At 61.3% G+C, this 18,345-nt stretch overlaps 2 protein-coding genes across 2 annotated transcripts in view; one reads left to right on the top strand and one right to left on the bottom strand.

Moving 5' to 3' along the window:
• Positions 1–3,380, top strand: part of EPN2 (epsin 2) — a gene marked incomplete at its 3' end in the record, with an annotated part of 65,822 nt that extends 62,442 nt beyond the window's left edge. The window contains exons 8-9 of the mRNA XM_082860074.1: positions 1,019–1,231; positions 3,082–3,380. Of these exons, the coding sequence (XP_082716200.1) occupies positions 1,019–1,231; positions 3,082–3,380 (512 nt within the window). The remainder of the gene's footprint in view (positions 1–1,018; positions 1,232–3,081) is intronic.
• Positions 3,381–6,728: 3,348 nt separating this feature from the next.
• Positions 6,729–16,709, bottom strand: B9D1 (B9 domain containing 1). Its single transcript, XM_082861279.1, has 7 exons — positions 16,639–16,709; positions 15,096–15,164; positions 13,609–13,720; positions 9,777–9,873; positions 8,934–8,996; positions 7,171–7,238; positions 6,729–6,958 (listed from the first exon to the last, which is right to left on the bottom strand). Exons 1-7 carry the CDS (start codon positions 16,699–16,701, stop codon positions 6,816–6,818), a joined length of 615 nt encoding a protein of 204 aa, XP_082717405.1. The 5' UTR covers positions 16,702–16,709; the 3' UTR covers positions 6,729–6,815.
• Between the last annotated feature and the right edge of the window lie 1,636 nt (positions 16,710–18,345).

Here is an 18,345-nt window from a genome sequence, read left to right as displayed (position 1 = left end):
TATTTACCCCAATTCTGGAGGTGTTCCCATTGTAGAAAGTGTGGGAAAGTTTATGGAAGACAATGAAAATCATCTGTAATTCTTCCATCTACACGTGGCCACTGTGCTCCCTCCCAGCACTTTTTCTGAGCTCTTACGGATGGAGGGAGTCGAATCCTGCCCCCACCACTTTTTTTTTTTTTTCCACCACTTTTATGGAAAAGCGGATTGAGAACATTTTCTTTCAACATTACGAATTCTTTAGAAATAGCTTTGTAGTATCTCTGTAGGGCTCAGCGACAAGTTACTGGGTTCCGTAAGATATTACGGAAAAACCCGAACTTTTTGGCCAACCCAATATTTAATCGTTAATTTTGGGGAGGGCATTTTAAGTTGATTTCAAGTTGTGCTAAAGTAAATAATGCTGTAGTGAACATCTCTGTGCTTAACCCCCTGCTCACACTTTGTATTATCTCCTGAGTCTGGGTTCCTGGACGTGGGGCTGCTGAGTGCAGAATCGATGGTTCTTCGGGACCCGTGTCCCCATCACCATCTCACAGAGCAGAGCAGCCTAGCAGAGCACCCACGTTCCTGCCGGCCTGCCTCAGCACACCCTCTGTTGGCTGAATTTTTAAAAGTCATTTGCTTTCTTCTTACTGTCAAGCAATTCATGTTCACTGTAGAAAATTTAGAAAATGAAAACATTTAAAAAAATGTGAACTACTCACGTGTGGCCACCAACCCAAAATGCCATCTTAATATTTGTGGAGATTGTGCTGCACTGTTCTGTCCCTGCTCCTTCCTCATCGCGCCTTCCGTCCCTGGACTCAGGTCTGGTTGTACTTGCCCTGCCCTGTGGCTGACCGTGGCTCCAGGTTGGGGCTGCTGGAAATAGCACTGCAGCGAACGCCCCATTCCTTGGGCAGCCGCACGCATCCCCGGCGAGTCAGCATCCGGGGACATCGGGGTTTGCTCTGGACGCTTCGGGGTTGGATGAGCCCTCCAGGCTCACCAGCCCGTGTGTGTCCTTGTCTTGCAGCCAAGGCAGCGTCTCCGCCGGCCCAGAACAGTGGAACTACCAGCCCCGACCCCTTTGAGTCCCAGCCCCCGACCGTGGCCTCAAGCAAGCCCAGCGGCACCCGGAAAACCCCCGAGTCCTTCCTGGGCCCCAACGCAGCCTTGGTGAACCTGGACTCGCTGGTGGCCAGGCCAGCCCCGCCGGCGCAGTCCCTCAACCCCTTCCTGGCCCCAGGTATGCTTGCTTCCCGGCCTTCCTCTGGCCGTCTGCCCTTCCTGGGAGCGGCTCTGGGGCAGGCTGTGGGCGCTGACCTCCCCTCCACCTCTGCGGGCGACTCTTCCCTCAGGGACCGCAGCCGGGGACCAGGCTCAGGGGCGTGCTGGCCCCGGCTGAGCAGTAGCGGAGCGCCGGGCGTCCTGGACCAGCCCTTGCGCCTCTCTGTCCTCAGTTGAGACCGCTGAGCAGAAGCTGCCCCTGACTTGGTGCCCCAGCCAGGGAGACCCTTTAGCGAGCGCCAGTTTTAGGTCAGCTGGGGGCGCGTAGTGCTGGGGCTGAGGGAGGAGCCTGGGTTTGCTGCCCAGCAGCCCCGTTTTCGCGTTGAGGGTAACTGGGCTCTCTGCTGGGCCATGCTCCAGGGACCCCAAGAGCCCTCACTTCGCCCCTGCTGCTGGATTCTGCCTTATCTGGGGCTGGAACTCACTCTTGCCCCCAAGCCCGTCCTCCCTGCCGGTGGGCTCTCCACCCTCAGGAGCTCCGGTGGGCTGCAGGACAAGCCCCAGCCCTCGAGTGAGTGGCCAGGGCCTCCGTGCCTCTGCCCACGCCAGCCCCCTGTGCGCTCAGCCCCTCAGCTGCGTGGGCCGCTCTCTGCCCCCTGCTACACGTCCTGTTCCCTCTGCCGGGACGTCTCCCTCCTCTTCTCCGGGGCTGGGGATTCGGATCCCCCCTTCGCTTCTCAGTCCGGGCAACCCTCTTCCTTGAGGAAGCTCCCGCCCTTCCCCAGAGTTTTCCCAGAAAGGCCTTGGGCTCCCCAAGGGCAGGAACAGGTCACCTTCAAGGTGTTTGGCCTCAGACCTGAGGACTTGGCAGGCTGAGGTCGGGGACCCTCTGGCAGAAGCGGTGTGTGTGTGGTGCCTGGGTCCTGCCCAGCCGTGCGCTCCTGAGGTGGGTAGGGAACGTGGTTGCCACCAGCGGGGGTGGCTCCAGGGCAGAGCTGGCCGACAGCCAGGGGTCTGCCCCGAGGGCCCCTGCAGGAGCTCCACTGCCAGGCTGTGGGGGGCCGGTCAGGGCCTGGGGGCTACAGCCAAGATGCAGGAGGCTCTGGCAGCCCCCTGGCCCTCCAGGGCCATCCTCCTGGCTCTGCCCCTTTCTGGTCCTACTCTGTAGTCTAGTCTGCTCATCTCTAGCCGGGGTGATCTGATCTGCACAGCCCTCTTCCCAGGGCTCCGAGGAGCGACTGATGCAAGAGCGTTGGGGTGCCCTCGTGAAGAGCAGGCGGCATCTCCTCTGGTGACCTGGGGTTGCCTTCCTGGCAGCTTTTGTGAGCAGGGGCTGGGCCGAGTTGGAGACTCAGTGCCAGCAGCGCGCGTGGTGTTTGGCCAGGGTATCAGTAGATGTTTCTGCTGAACGAGGGGAAGGTTTTCTGGTATGAGAGGAATTCGGGAAACACTGGGCAGGACAGAGCTGCATCTGCTTCTAGACTGCAGGACTTCTCAGAGCCTTTATTATGCCAGAGTCCCCAAGTGCAGGCCGCCCTGCGCTTCCCGCCTCCCCCGTGGCTCCCCTCTCTCCCCGCACCTCTCTCCTCTCCCCTCTCCCTCTGGTCGCAGAGCTAGGCTGGCTGGCTGGCTGGCTGGCTGAGAGAACGAGGGAGGGCGCCCGGAGGGCGCCCGGGGTGCCAGCCCGGAGGAGGAGCTGGGCCCCGCGAGCCTGACCCCTCGCTGGGCTCCTCACGGCCTGAGTCTCCCAGTCCCAACACCAGGCCCAGAGGGGCGGGCGGGCTGCCCCGGTGGCCGCTGTGCCGGGGTCGTCCAGGCCCGGGCACGCTGCAGCTCTGACCGTGGCCGCCCTGCCCGCTCTCTCTCCAGGTGCCGCCGCGGCCTCAGCCCCGGTCAACCCCTTCCAGGTGAACCAGCCGCAGCCGCTGACGCTGAACCAGCTGCGGGGGAGCCCGGTGCTGGGGAGCAGCACGTCCTTCGGGCCCGGCCCGGCTGTGGAGCCCGTGGCTGTGCCCTCCGTGACGTCCGCAGCCTCCCACCCAGCCCTGGGGGCTGGCGGCTCCTCCCTGCCACCGCTGGGCCCCGCTGCGGTGAACATGGTGGGCAGCCTGGGCGTCCCCCCGTCAGCAGCTCAGGCCACCGGCACAACCAACCCGTTCCTCCTCTAGTGTCCCCCCCGCCGGGACCCGCCGCAGAGCATCCGTGCCGAGGACGCCAGGCAGGGGCTCTCGCCTGTGGAATGGGGTCTGAGAGTGGGGTGGGTGTGCAGAGGGTGTCTTTGCGGCCCTGGCCCTCAGCCTGAGGGTCGAGAGGTGGCGGGCTTATTGAGGCGTCATCACGCGGCACGTGGGTCCCCGAGCCTGTGTCGGGCGGGAGGACCCCTGACCCAGCCTGGCCGCAGGCCCGGCCCCCGTGGAGATCCGCTGGCCCTCGGGGGCCTTGGATGAGGAGGCGGCAGTGCTCGGTGCTGGCCCAGCCTCAGCCCCAGGCTTCTGGGAGCCCCCCTGCCCAGGACCTGGCCCCCACCCCCAGCCCTGGTGCCCCCCCCGGGCGTGGACGGGGTGGAGTGCGGGCTCCCTCAGACACTGACCTTTGGGGGACACGGTTCTGCGTATTTTACTTTTCTTTGACTCGTGTGTGAGTTCAAAGTAAACGCCACCACCGTGGAACAACTCTTGACTTAAACCCACTAGAGCAAGCTTTAAACTAACCTGAGCGTAACCCTGCCACGTGCTCCATGCTTGTACACGTTTGCACAGATTTTGTTTAGTACAGTTTCATATTTGTTTGCAGAATTATCGAATAGTCTTTTTGGCTAATATTTTTATAACGTCGTTCTTATTTAACTGTCTAGTTTTGATAGAATTTGCCAGGTCTGGCTGGGTTAAGATATTGGCCGCGTCACGTTAGTGGTGTAAATCCTCTTATTTATGGTTTTAACTCTGTAAGAAAATTTAAATAGGAAGAGACAAAAAAATGCCTTATGGAAAAACTAAAGCAAATTCTTTATAGGAAAACATATGGGAATTTGATTATGCATAAGAGATGTTTATTTAAAAGGAAAAGAAAACTACAACAGTAACAAAATCGTAGCCTCCAGTTGCCTTTCCCTTTAACTCCTTTTCCTGGTGGATTACCAAACCGTTGACTTTCAGCCTTTTTGGCTAGATCCTAAGAGAGAGGCTATTTTTCTTACTGATGAAGCAACGTGAAGAAAGTTAAAGACAAAAAAAATCTAACATATGAATGTGACTCACCAGGTTTTATCAGCTAACTCCTTTCTGTGACTGAAGGCATGCAGTTAACAAGACTTCGTTTACAGTGGGAACGTGGGAAGGAGAGGCTTCTGGAACCCTGTGTCTGTGACCCCCTCTATCTTACTCCACACTCAGGGTAGAGGTGGGGACAGCGGCGGGGGCGGCATGTCGGGGGCAGCCCAGGCTGACAGGGGGAGGGCCCAGGGCTGGCCCCGACCTACGCACCCGCCCTCCAGACACCCGTTGCAACGTAGAAGTAATCATCTCTTACTTGGCAGAGGAAGAAAAATCATTCTCACCCAGAAGAGATTTTTAGCGAATGTGCACTAATCTTACCTCCCTCTCCCCTGCTTTCCTCACCCCGCCCACCACTATAAAAAAGTATTAGGTAAGTCACAAATGAAAGACCAGAAGAGACTTGCTTGTCCCCAGAGCAGGGCCATTTCCCCCGAGTCCTGTCTGTTTGGTCAGCTGGCCTGGCGGGCACCTCAGTCTCACTCTACGTGGCGGACGTCTCACCTCTAGCAGCAAGGGCAGCTGACAGCTGAGGGTCTCTCCTGGGGGGATGGGGCCCCTCCCCCCTCTCTGGTTCCAGGAGCTCTGACCCTTGGCGCTGGGCACGGGAGGCTGACTCAGAACTGCCTGCTCAGGCCACTCCTGTTGCCATGTAGAAGAGCTCACCCATGCTCCTCCCTGGGGCTACCCCCGGCCCAGAGCTCCTGCCCAGCCCGAAACCTGGGGCGGGACCATGGGCTCCAGAGTCATCCACGAAGGCCCTTCCAGCCTCTCCCAGCAGCCTGGGGGAGGGTGGGGCAGGGCGGGGCTCGGGGCAAGGTGCTCCCCCGGGAGGTAGGGGCTGACCCCCTCACGGGGCACAGGACCACGCTACTGGGGTCATGATTCCTCGTGAGAGTGAGGGGCCCTTCCCGATGGGACTTTAAGGCCCCGATGTCACAGCCAGTGGCCCACCCAGGCCCAGGCAGACTCCCGCCCAGCTCCCGGCTCAGGCCCACCCCCAGGCGCCTCGTCCGTGTTGCCCGTTGCACTGATCATGAAGCCACTGGTGCTGCCACGCGTGTGGGACACATGCCATCAAGCTCCCTCCTGCCGGGCACCGTGGTAGGGGTGTTGCCCAGCCGTTTTCTCAGTCCCAGGGGCGGGTGGCCGGTTTGGAACTTGTGTTGACTGTTGATACTTATTTACTGTATAAATATAATTTATCATTTGTATCACGACGTGGTTTCTGGCTGTGTCCTTCCCCCGCCCCCACCCTTATCAATCTGGAGGCATCGGGAGAGGCGCGCTTGGGAGCTGGTTCCTGCCTGGAGTCCAGCTTGGCCTGCGGTTCACAAGGCCACCGACCCGGTCTTGGTGCCTGTGTGAGCCTGAGCGTAGGGGAAGGAGGGGGCTGGGGGCTGCCGGGGGCACAGGCCAAGATCATTACAAGGGAGAGGGAGGGGGCTGAGGAAGAGGCCACGTCTCGGGAAGGGCTGTCCGTGTGGTTGGTGACGTGCCGGGGCCACTGGACGAGCAGACAGGTGGTGGAGTCTGTGGTGGACACGGTGTGGTCTGACGGCTGGGGCGTCGAGGGAGCTGGGACAGGGACGCAGGAGATGCTTCTGCGGAGCAGCGGGGCCAGAGCGGGGAGGGAAGGTTCCACGTAAAGAGGGTCAGGATGCTGGGGATTGGCAGACGGTTCCAGAGCGCGCAGTGAGCTGGGGGCCCTGAGTTTATGAGGGAACTGGGACAAAGGCAGGTCCCCGTGACAGCCGGGCAGTGGGTGGTGGCTAAGGTGGGCTCTTCAGGCTGCGGGGCTCCCCTCAAATCTTGCTGAGGGGAGAACCCTGAGCAAGCCCGGTGTTCTGGCCAGAGGGCTCCCCGGAAGCAGCCCGTGGGGGGTCAGGTGACCCGGGGGGGGCCGAGGGCAGGCGGGGCTCTCCCGCTGTGGCGCTGCCCACCTTGGGGAAGCTTGCAGCCCATCCTCTGGGTTGCCACGGGCCTCTCCATCCAAGGGAGGTGCTGCCCGGCTCGCCTGCCTGGTGGACAACACGCTGGTTTTAGGGACGAGCGTGTCGAAGTGTGGGGGCCGCCCAGCCGTGGGCCCGGGATCAGGCTGAGCCCAGGCTCGGCTGCTGGCTTCCGTCCTGGTGCAGCCTCCACCCCGGGCTGTGCCCACCAAGGCCCGCGCCAGCCCCGGGGCCCTGCTCCCAGGGCAGTTGCTGCGGGGAGAGGAGCTGCCCCAGCCTGGGCTCTGTGAAAAGGTAACACTTTATTACACAAACACCGGCCACCCCCGACGCACGTCAGGCAGGTGGGTCGCTGGGCCGTCCCAGGGGGCCGATGCCTTCACCGGGAGAGGCCCTGGGGCGTGCTGGGCCCTGAGACCCCCTGTGTGTCCGGAGGCCCGGTGTCATAGCCCAGCTTCCTCATGTCCTTGGTCACCACGTTGAAGAGGAGAGTGACGAAGCCCTGGGAGCGGACGCGGGTCACTGAGGACAGAAGGGCAGCGTTAGCTGGGCCCATGCCCCTCACCGGGAGAAGGGGCTGCGGTGGGGACGGGGGACGGACGGACGTGGCAACCCCTCCGGGCTGGGCTCTGCCCCCGCATCTGTGTGCTGGCAGGTCCCTGGCATCCAGCCATCTGACTGCGGGGGGCCCACCTGGTCCCACCTGCCCCGGGGGATGGGGGGTCAAGTTTTACCTTCCCGGCCTTCCCCCTGAGCCACCACCTTGGGGTCTGTGTACTCGGGCCGCCGTCCCATGAACCAGCTGGGAAGATAGGAGACAGCCTGAACCCAGACAGAAATCCCAGAAAGGTGACAGCAGCCGAGGCGGGGAAGGCGGGGCCCTGGGACAGTGTGACTCCCCACCCTCCTGCGGAAGGAGGGCCCCAACCCGGAGCCCACAACCAGCCCTGGGGTGGGCAGAGGGGCCAGACCCGGGCTCTCCACTGTCCTCTGAACAGAGCAGGACCCAGGATGTCACTTCCATTTCTGAGCACCGGTGTTCTCACCTTAATGGGGACGTGATAATGGTCCCCTACCCCATGGGGCTCCAGCCGTAAAGCATTAGCCTCTTGACATCTGAGCCTCCCACCCAGGCAGAAGGTTCTCCGCACCTCAGAGCAGGCCGAGGACACGCAGTGAGCCAGTGAGGGGCTGGTGGGGGGGGGCAGGGAGGGGGGCGGGAGGGGGCACAGGGGGGTGGGGAGGGCAGGGGGCGGGAGGGGAGCAGGGAGGGGGCGGGGGGGCACAGGGGGTCATGGAGGGGAGCCTCGCCCCCTCCCTGCACCTCGGTTTCCCCATCGGAGGAGCAGGGCTACGCGGCACCTGCCCTCAGGCTGCGCTGAGGACCAGCCCGGGGAAGCAGCCCCCAAGGGCCCCGCCAGCCTGGACGCTGCTGCAGGGGCCCTGCGGGCGCCTTGAGGCGGAGATGTGCCTGAGTAGCTCGTGCAGCGGTGTCTCAGGGAACCCTTTCTGCCGTGTGAAGAGCAGATTGGAGGCTCTGCGTGATGGCCCCAAAGAGACTAGGTCCCGCTGTGAGAAAGTTAATTTCTGTGGTTTTAAGCCACCAAGTCCGTGGTAACTGGTTGCGGCGGCCACAGGAAATGGCCGCAGGGAAGCAGGCAGCCAGCAGGCCGAGGAAGGACGCCAGAGGCGGAGGCCCAGCAGAGGGGACGAGAGAAGGGGCTGCTGGAACACGGACCCCTCATCTGGGACGACTGTCCATCCAGCTGCTTTCCCCCATTTCCGTAACCCAAGCACACACGGCCCAGCCCAGGCAAGAGCCCCTCCGAAGGGCGGGAGACGACCCCCTGCTGCCGCCCGGCCGGCGGTGAGGGCTTTCCCAGCAAGGACCCCCCCCTCCCCAGGGACACCCCACACGGGGGCCCGCAGCCCTCCCTCGGAGCTGTGGGGCGTGGAGCAGTGTGGACACCAGGGTGGTGCTGTCACCTCCAGCCGACGCTGGCCCTTCCCATCACGGTGGCTTCTGGAGGGCTCCCAAGGGCAGCAGGCGCCTCAGAGCCCAGGAAGCGTCCTCCCCCGAGCAGGGTGCCGGCCAGGGGGCCCAGGTGGTGCTACACGTTCCCCTGGGCCTGGCCCACCACCGGGGAGCTGAGCTGACCCAACCCGAGTCGGTCAGCCAGGCCCAGCCAGCCCTCCAGCTCCTACTCGGATGAGGGAAGGGGCCAGACGCCTCGGGCTTGGTCTCCCTGCAGGCCCGTGTGCGGGCCCCACCGGCTGCCCCACCAAGGTCACTACCTCCTCGAGACCGAGCTGCTCCCTGCGCCCCGAGCCCTGCCGGCCCCGCCCTCTGCTCTAGTCCCTGCTCAGCTGTCACCTCCTGGCAGAGGGCCCTTGTGTGAAGCCGTCCAGCACGACATGGCAGCGGGGGACGTGACAGCCCTCCACCCGACCGCTGAGGCCAGGAGTGGCTGGGGGGATGGGTGTGCAGGAGACTCACCTGGTAAACTTCTGCAGTTTAGACACAGATTCTGGGACAAACATGGGGATGGTCTTTTTGTGCCTGAAACAAACGTTTTCACAGACAGCTGTGCTGAGCCACGGAAAAGTGGCGGAGCCTTCTGAGCCTCCAGCGAGGGGTGGCCAAGTCGGAGCCAGAGCCCCGCCCCAGGGCTGCGTCCTCTGAGAGCCTTGTTTCTTTTGAAGGGTCGGGAGGATGCTGAGGGCTACAGACCAACCCTGGCTCAACTGTGCCCCTCGCAGGGCCCTTGTCCTTCTCCAAATATCCCAGCGCGCTGCCATCCTCCAGGAAGCCCCTGACAGGCCCCTGGACCGCACCCGGCTGTGGTCACCCATCCCCCGTCCCCCTCCCCCTCGCACCCTGCACTTCCCATCTCAACACCCCTCAGGTTCGCCTGCTGGGCCTCCTCCCTCCACCTGCTCTGATGGAGTCCTCACCCCTTAGGGTCGGCTGACCCTGGCCACCCACCCCGCGCCTGGAACACGGTGCCTGTACCCTGTCACCATGCTGGACAAGAGAGAGCTGCATCTCTCCATCTGTGCCCACTACTCCGGGGGGCCTGCCGAGGGCAGGTCCCGTGGTCACACGTGTCTGACACGTGTGTCCTCAGGCCAGCAGCGAGGGAATGAGTGTCTGAACTCCGACCCCAGCTGCCCCGAACTCTGGCTGGACCCGCCCCTCTCGATGCCCCGGGACACCCCTCCCAGGTGTGGGCCACGCCCCCACGCCAGGGACCCTCGCACTCCCCGCCTCAAGGTGAAGCATGCCCCGGGGTGAGCCTCGCGTGGCCCGGCGAGGGACCAGGTCGGAAGGAGGACCTACCGTCCGGGTGAGAAGGGCACGTGCACCGCCCCGTAGCCTCGGACCACGTCGTTCCCGAACATGTCCGGCCCATACACGCTAAGCACGATCTGCGGCCCTTGCGAACGACAAGGCAGGGGTCAGCCTGCGGGCAAGCCCAGGGGAGGTGCAGGGTGGAGAGCAGGGCGGTGGGCCCGGGAGCCCCCAGGTGTGGGCCTGCAGGGAGGTGGGAGAGCAGAGCCTGCTGGCTGGGCCCCATGCTGCCCTGGTCCTGCCACTGGACAGGCCCAGGGAGTGCACAGGGACCCGGGGGTGTCTGCGTGTGGCTCAGGGAGGCCCCGCACCCCCTTCCTCTCGAGCACTGCCAGTTCCCACTGCTCCCTGTTGGCAGCTCCATTGGGGTACATCCTCGGGAGGTGGGGAGGCCCAGAGCCGGCCGGCCTGCCCAGCTCGGACCCGCGGCCACCGGACAGCCTGTTTCCTCGTCCTCCAGACGCCCGGGCTCGGGCCTGACGCAGAGGAAGTGCTCCCCGGTGCTGGGGGACGTCTGTTCCCTCCCCGTCACCGCCTCAAAGGTCATCACTCCTTTTCCGTAAGGTTTCACCGCCAAAGAATGCATCCCACACGTGGTCCTTTGGTTCTGCCCAGGTTGTGAACTTTGTATGAGTGGAATCGTATGGTACGTAGATTCCTGCATCCAGCTTCTTGGATTCGGTGTTTATGAGACGCATGCAAACCGAGTCACGTCTCCAGGGCAGAACTCGGTCCTGTCTGGCGGCCATGGACACCCGGGCTGTGTCTCCTTCTTGGGACAGCGCGGCCTCTCGTCACACACGCACCCGTGTCTGCCCAGGCCGCGCGTTCACTCGAGCTGCTTCCCTGGGGGCACCGCACCAGAGCTTGGCGTCCTCAAGCTTCCTAACTGGGCTGTTCTGGTCCTGAATCATGGCCGCTCACTTTGGCTTTAATTTGCATTTTCCTAATTGTAACTGTTCTTCCTAAAATGAAGTTGAGACCTCGTCCTGTTTCTTGGTCACTCGGACGTCCTCTTTCGGGCAGTGCCTTGCTCGAGCTCTTGCCCAGTTTACAACTGGATGGTCTCTTTTCACCCGTAATGATGTCTTTGGGTCACTATAAGCCCTAAATTTAACAGTGGAACCCGCAGATCTGCTCCTGTGAGGAGTCCTCATTCTGGTGCCACGGTTCCCGCCTGCGTGGAATCCTCCTTAAGCCGTATCATCGTGCTCTTCACGTTTCCGTGCGTGTATCCATCTGGGATGGACTTTGTGTGCCTGATACAAAGCAGGGATCAGGCTGCACTTTTCTTCCTGCTTGTATCCAGCTGCCCCAGGACCACTTCTCAAGACCCCCTTCCCCTCCTGCTCTGCCCCTTTGTCATGAATCAGCTGCACATGTTCAGTTCTGCCCTGGGCTCCCTACAGATCTGTCTGTCCTGGTGCCAAAACTGCTCTCGTGACTGTGCTTTAGAATCACAGCTTGATAGCTGGTAGAACAGGTTATGTTTGATATTACTGGAAAGAATTTATTTTTAAAATATCAATTTCTACTTTTTATACAGAATAGAAAACACATTCTATTTTTATACAGAAAGCAACTGATTTTTTTTTTTTTTTTTATGGCTGTGTTGGGTCTTCGTTTCTGTGCGAGGGCTTTCTCTAGTTGTGGCAAGCGGGGGCCACTCTTCATCACATGCGCGGGCCTCTCACTATCGCTGCCTCTCTTGTTCTCTGTGGAGCACAGGCTCAGTAATTGTGGCTCACGGGCCCAGTTGCTCCGTGGCATGTGGGATCTTCCCAGACCAGGGCTCAAACCCATGTCCCCTGCATTGGCAGGCAGATTCTCAACCACTGCGCCACCAGGGAAGCCCAGCAACTGATTTTTTAAATAAATTTATTTACTTATTTATTTTTGGCTGCGTTGGGTCTTTGTTGTTGCATGCGGGCTTCTCTTGTTGCGGAGCACGGGCTCTAGGCGCGTGGGCTTCAGTAGTTGCGGCACGTGGGCTCAGTCGTTGTGGCTCGCCGGCTCTAGAGCGCACGCTCAGTAGTAGTGGTGCATGGGCTTAGCTGCTTCGCGGCATGTGGGATCTTCTCGGACCGGGGATTGAACCTGTGTCCCCCGCGTTGGCAGGCGGATTCTTAACCACTGCGCCACCAGGGAAGCCTGCAACTGATTTTTGTATACTGATCTTATATTTGGCAGTCATGCCCCCTTATTAATAATTTACTGTAGGTTATTTTGGAAATGCTACATAATCATGTCACCTGTGAATAATGACAGGTGACATGATTCTAATTCTTATAGCTTTGAATTGTACAATGTTGGTGGTCATGACAAGCATCCTGATCTGACAGAGAGATCTTTCAACATCTCACTAAGATAAGTGACGTCTGCTCTGAGTTTTGTGGATAGCCTTTATCAGATTAAGGAAGCTTCCCTCTACTCCTGGCTGGCTACAGGTCTGTCATGGATGCGTGTTGAATTTTATCACATCTTCTCCATCGCTGGGGGTGATGGCGACTTTCTCTTTAACGTAGTGAGTCTCACTGGTTGACTTTAGATGTTGCACGAACTTCTTATTTCTGGATTAAGCCCTCCTTGCTCACGACAGATCACCCTTCTGGGGTCCTGTGAGGCGCAGTCTGTGGATGTTTGGCACCACGTCCAGGGCGGGGATGAGGGCAGCCGGGCCGCAGGCCAGGGCGGGCTGTTCTCTCAGAGCTCTGAGGTGGCAGGATCTTCCTGGCTCCTGGGTCCCCAGCCCAGAGCGGCCGACAAAAGTCTCGGTCAGCATCTCGATCACCTCTGCTGGAATCAGCAGATACTCCCAGGGGAGCTGTGGCTGGGGGCGTCTCTGGAGCTCTGCTTTTTTCCTGGGTCTTGGCCTTCTAAAGCGCCACGACTTTGCTACCTGTCTGGTGCCTTCAAGTAGTCTGTTTTCTGGTTTTGCTTTTAATATTTTATTCACCTTTCCTAGCCGTCGTCAGCAGGAGGAGATTGGTCCTTTATCTAGTGCCCTGTTCCAGGAAGCCTGTGGAAGTTTCTCATGGATGATGACAACAGGATGGCAGTCCCCGCCCAGGACAGCCAGGCAGCCTCTGCTCCAGACCCTCTGTGCCCGGTAAGCCTGAGCCCCCGCCACACGCAGCATAAGGCCTGGACCGTGAAATCAGATGGACCTGAAATCAAATCCATGCTCAGCTACTCAAGGTAAAGCTGAAAGCAAATGATGTCACTTTTTGAGTCTCAGTTTCCTAGACGTGGAGAAGAATCTACCTACCAGATAGGGTTACAAAGCCTGGCCAAGCCCACATAGAGTATTCACGGCCCCTGTGGAGGGAACCCCAGGCTTTGCACACAGTTGGCGCTTATTAAGTGACAGTGACTGGTAACTGCCAGGTAAGGTAGAAAGCAAACACTGCAAACACTGCAGGTGAGGAGGGCTTTGGGAAGGTCAGAGGTAGGATGAGGGCCAGGGCCCCCGGGCAGAGAGAAGGGCAGGGACTTGCAGGAGGAGCAGGGCGCTCGGGTCTGCAGAAGCACAGCTGTGACGGACAGGGGAGAGCTGTCAGGGCAGGCCTCCTGGCCAGACTGCTGAGCCAGGCTCTGCCCTTTGCAGGCAGGCGCCACCCAAGGCTTCAGGCCGGGCCTCACCGGCTCTGTCAGAAGCTCAGGAAGGTCAAGTGCACACAGATGAGCAGGAAGGGGGCGGGGAGGAGGAGGAAACTGCCAGGTGGCTGAGAGCACGTGACAAGGCTGGTCGAGGGCCCAGGGGATGGGCAGGGAAGGTCCATGTGTGGACACGGGGGCAGGACGAGGCCCGTGGACTCACAGCCGTAGGGGTTGGTGCTCTTAAAGGTGACGTCGATGGGGAAGTTCCACACCAGCGCGCGCCGCGCATCCTGGCTCTTGGATGTGATCTGTGAGATGCCCTCCTCCAGCCCCTGCGAGGACGACAGTGACGGCCAATGTCCCAGTTCCACGCCCCTCCCCTCCCTGGGCAGCAGCTGGGAGAGCTGTTTCCTTCACCACCTTCTGCCAAACGAAGGGACCCGAGACGTAATGGAGGGGCTCCCAGGTCTTTGAGGGTTTTCATCCATGAGGGCCGGGAACCTCGAGGCCTCAGCCCTCCCCCGGTGCCCGAGCTCCACCTGCGCCTCAGCCTCACTGAGGGGACGGTGTCGCCCTCTCCCCTGTCACCATCGGCACGTGTGTGCGTGTCACTTTCTTGGTTACAAAGCAACGTCCCTTGGCCCTACGCCCCCCCACCCCTTTGTTCCCAGCCAAGCTTCTTAAAAGACATGTCGACACTCACCAGCTCCAATTCCTTCTCACTTTGCATCCCTGAACCCACCCCAATCTGACCTCTGGCCCCCACTCTACCAAAGTGTTTCTGTCAAGTCACCAGTGGCTCGGCTGGCTGTGGTGGTCCCTTCTCTGTCCCCATTTCACTGGCCCCCCACCTCCCGGGTCAAACATGCCAGGCACACCCCCGCCTCAGGGCCTTTGCACACTCCGCACCTTCTGCCTGCCTAGTTCTTTCCACAGCCTTCCACGCGGCTTGTCCCCTCGCCTCCTTCAGCTCTGTGCTCGGCTGCTGTCTCCATGAGGCCTTTTCTGGCCTCTCATCCCTCCCTTTCTTGCCTCTGCTTTCCCCCAGCGTGTCACCAGCCAACAGCCTGGAGTGTTTACTGCCCCGTGTCTGTCTCCCCCTCAAGACGTGCACGCAGCAAGACCGGGGCTTCCCTGGCTCTGTTCACCACTGCGTCCCCATCACCAAGAGACTCGGCACCTATCGCCTAGCGGGCGCCTGGAGGACAAGCGCTATGGTCTCAGCTGCACAGGGGAGGGACCAGGCTCCGAGCGGCTGTGAGGGTCGCCCCAGTGCCGCGCAGGCAGTAACGTGGTGCGGGCTGAAGAGGCACCATCGTCCCTCTCCTGGTGGAGACAGACCATTCCTCGGGGACTCTTGGAAGGAGGGTTCCAGAGTCTCCCCACAGGCTGAGGAGACCGGCAGTGCAGTGAAAGGACCTGCCCACCCGCGCTGCCCAAACATCCCTACTTGCTGCCACGCGCCGGCTCCCAGGACAGGGCGCGCGAGCGAGCACGGCCTCGGGGGTGGGTCAGGGAGCACCGCGGCGCTGCGTTCTCTGCCCCGGCTTCACCAGGAACAGACTCGCATGCGGGTCCCCCCTGAACTCAGCGTCCACCTCTCAACTGGTTCTGAACTGGGAGGGTAACGGGTGTGATGGAGCCTTCAGAGACACCCCCCCCAGTCACGAAGGCCGTGAGTCTGGGAGGCCAAAGGGCCCAGCTTACCGCCGTGGGGGCCCAGTCCTGGCCATACACGAAACAGTACTTGCAGTAGAGATCGTCATACTCAGGAAACTGTGGAGATAAGCATACACAGCTTCTGCTCACAGGGACTCACGCTGAGACCGACTGCTGGCCAGGCAGGTGCGGCCACCAGTAACTCCGAACGTGAGGCACCTGGTGAGGGGGGGCGGGGGCCGAGAGACAGCAGGGGGTGTGGCCGTGGCGTTCAGCGGAGGGTCTGGGGCCCAAGATGTGGGCGAGTCCAGGGCCGCTACTGCCCCTGGGCCTTTGCTCAGGCTCTGCCTTCTGTATGACATACCCTTCCCATTCCTTCACCTGGAGTTTTCCTGCTCACCCTTCAAAACTGATCCTTCAGGGAGCCTGCCCTAACTTCCGGGCCGTCCTGAGGGGCCACTTCCTAGCTCCCGCAGCCCCTGGTGCTTCCCTCCATCACAGCACTGACTATTTATTTCTCTCAACCCCATTAGACTGTGAACAAGGGACAGGTGTGCGAGCTTTCTGTGTCCCCAGCACCTGGCACAGGGGCAGGCACAGGAGCAGCTCTAAGGAAATGGTGCTGAAGTGAAAGGTCTGAGAAGGCAGGGTGCTGTTAGGACACACAGAGCAACATATGTTGGCCTGCTAGAGGAGGGGCCCCGAGCAGAGGGGGAGGAAAAGTGGGGATGAGGGGGCTGCTGAGAGCACAGACACATGTGACCCAGCCCAGCTGAGGCCCCTGATGGGACAGAGCAGAAGAGGGGAAGCGGGTCTTGGGCACTGGGTCAAGGGGGAGGTGGACAGAGTGGGAGACTGGGGCAGCGTCCCTGATGAAACAGGAAGGCGGGAGATGCCCACTAAGAGGCCCCAGCAGAGCTTTACCTAAACCATCTCAGTTAGTCCTCACAATATACTCATAATATTTTAAAAACAGCCTGGAAGGGCAAGTCCAGCAAAGCTCTGACATCAGACCAGGTTTCAAATTCCAGTTCTGCCACTGCTTTTGGGCAAGTTTTCCCATCTGTAAAATGAGGGTGCCAGTAATACCTACTTCACAGGTGGTTGTGAGGATTGACTGAGCGGGGCTGGGCATGGAGGCTGGCATATACTATGTCTTATACACAGAAATAACAAACGGTTCGTAGGACGTGCTGGGGACTGGAGGGTAGCATCCCCTTCCGTCCAACAGACACCGCCCCCGCGCCCCCCCCCCCCCCGACCGGGGCAGCCGCCACCATCGCTGCATCAGATCAAGCAGATCACCTCCCTTCCAACCCGCGCCCGAGGGCCTGAGAGTCGAGGGCGCGGGGCCTCGCTGCGCACGGACCCGCGCGGGTCGCGTGGGGTGGAGGCCCCTGCCCGTGACTCCACGCGGGCTCGGCCGACTGTGGCCTCGGCCTCGCTCAACACCCCCAGGCCTGTTTCCACACCGCACATGGGGCGGAGGGATCGCGCGACCTCGCACAAAGCCTCTCACACGCTGGCTCTCTCCGGCGAGGCTCGGCCCTGGGGGTACGCGTGCGGCCCCGCGGGGTCCACGGCCGCTCACCTGGGCGCTCTCCACCTGCCCGTTGACCATGAGCAGGAAGACGCTGGGACCCGCGGCCGCCATAGCAGGGCTGCGCGGTTGCTAGGAGGAGCCGGGTTGCCCTGGAGACGGACGGCGTGGCGCGCGGGACAAGTTTCTGGGAAGCGGGATCTTCGGAAAAGCGAGCGCATGCGTGCGGCGGCGCGGCGGGAGGCGGGGCTTCGCGGGGACCGTCGGCGCGAACTCCGCGGCTATATTGTGTCTGTTGGTGCGGGACTCAGCACATCCCTGGTTCAGGTTACCCCACGGGAAGTGTGTGTCCACTCAGACCCGGCCCCACCAGGCCCGTGGGAGGTCTTGAGCCGGAGGCGACGACCACCGCGCGTGGGGCTCAAGAGCGAGGCCTCCGACAGTCGGGGTCCGGCCCCGGTTCCGAGAGTCCGCGTGGGACCAGCAGCTGCCTGCGTGGGGTCAACGGATGCTCCCTCGGGCCTTCTGAGACCCTCGCCTCCCAAAAGTTTATTAGACAAACCTGGGAGGGACCTGGAGAATCCTTAAACCCGCGCCGGCGCTCCTCCGCGTGGGGCGGGAAACAGGCTGCGGAGGGGCCGCCCCCGGCCGCCCGAGCACCCCCAGTCGCTGAGGGGCGAGCCCGAGCGCGGCCCCGCCAGGACACTGGCCTCAGGACGTCACTGCCTGGCCGCCGGAGCGGGTCGTCCGCCTGCTCTTAGCTCTGAGCACGGTTCGCATTTGCACATTTATTACTGTCACAGCTCCGGCCAATGCTCGTCTCTCCCGACCCACAGACGCCGTGAGGACAGGGGCCGCGCCCACCCCGTGTCCCGGTTGCTTGGCACAAGTGAGCACTGGTGGCAGCCTGTGGAGTGGATGAATAATTGAGTAAGTCTCTGTTGCACAAAAAAGGAAGCAGATTCAGAGGCGAGGTGACTGGGACACAGTCACAGCAGCTGGTAAGGAGCTGAGCCGGGATTCAAACCCAGGACTCCGCGGGCTCGCGACCCTCACTGCTTCATTGCCTGGTCCTGGCCCAGCTCCAAGGGTGCCTCTTGGCTGGGGTGTCAAAGGTGGCGTTGGAGACCTTACCCCGGATCCAGAAAATGAAGGGGTGGACAGGTGTGAAGACTTCAAGGAGGCTGCGCACCCAGCAGGGCCCCCGGGTCATCACACCCTGCAGCAGCCAGCTGCCAGCTTGGGAGCAGACCAGGGGCATCCCACAAGACACCTGTGCGGGAGAGGGAAGGAGGAGTCACAGCCAGCCTGGGCCCACCGACCGTCCCCCCACCCGCCTCAGGTGAGCAAAGGTACTTGACAGGGGAGGGGGCTTGGGCAGCCAGTGTTCACACCTCTGACAAGAGAGGCTGAGGCCGGGTGGGTGGGCCGGGGGCTCAGGTGGGGGTTGGCCTCCCCCAGGCCTTGGCCGTATCCCGTCCCCCACCCCTCACACCCTCCCAGGTACAATGCGTCTTCACGGATGCTACCACTCTCGCCCAGCTCTTTCCTCCTTGTGGTTCAGTATTACACAAAGGACAGTTTTCAACAAAACGCTTGCTATTATCAAATAACCAGGGGCTCCCTGTAACCGCAGACCTGGCCACGTCCAAGGCTGCCCCACGTCCGCACAGAACCTAAAGGGGGAGTCTCCCCAGGGGGCAGGGTCTCTGGGATGGCCATCAGGGTGCGGATCAGTGGCCCCCCGGGAGTGTGAGA

This window comes from Leucopleurus acutus, assembly GCF_964270905.1.
Source record: "Leucopleurus acutus genome assembly, chromosome: 19".
Lineage (NCBI taxonomy): Eukaryota > Metazoa > Chordata > Mammalia > Artiodactyla > Delphinidae > Leucopleurus > Leucopleurus acutus.
Note: the sequence above shows the minus strand (reverse complement) of the source record. Positions and strands in the feature narration are given on the sequence as shown.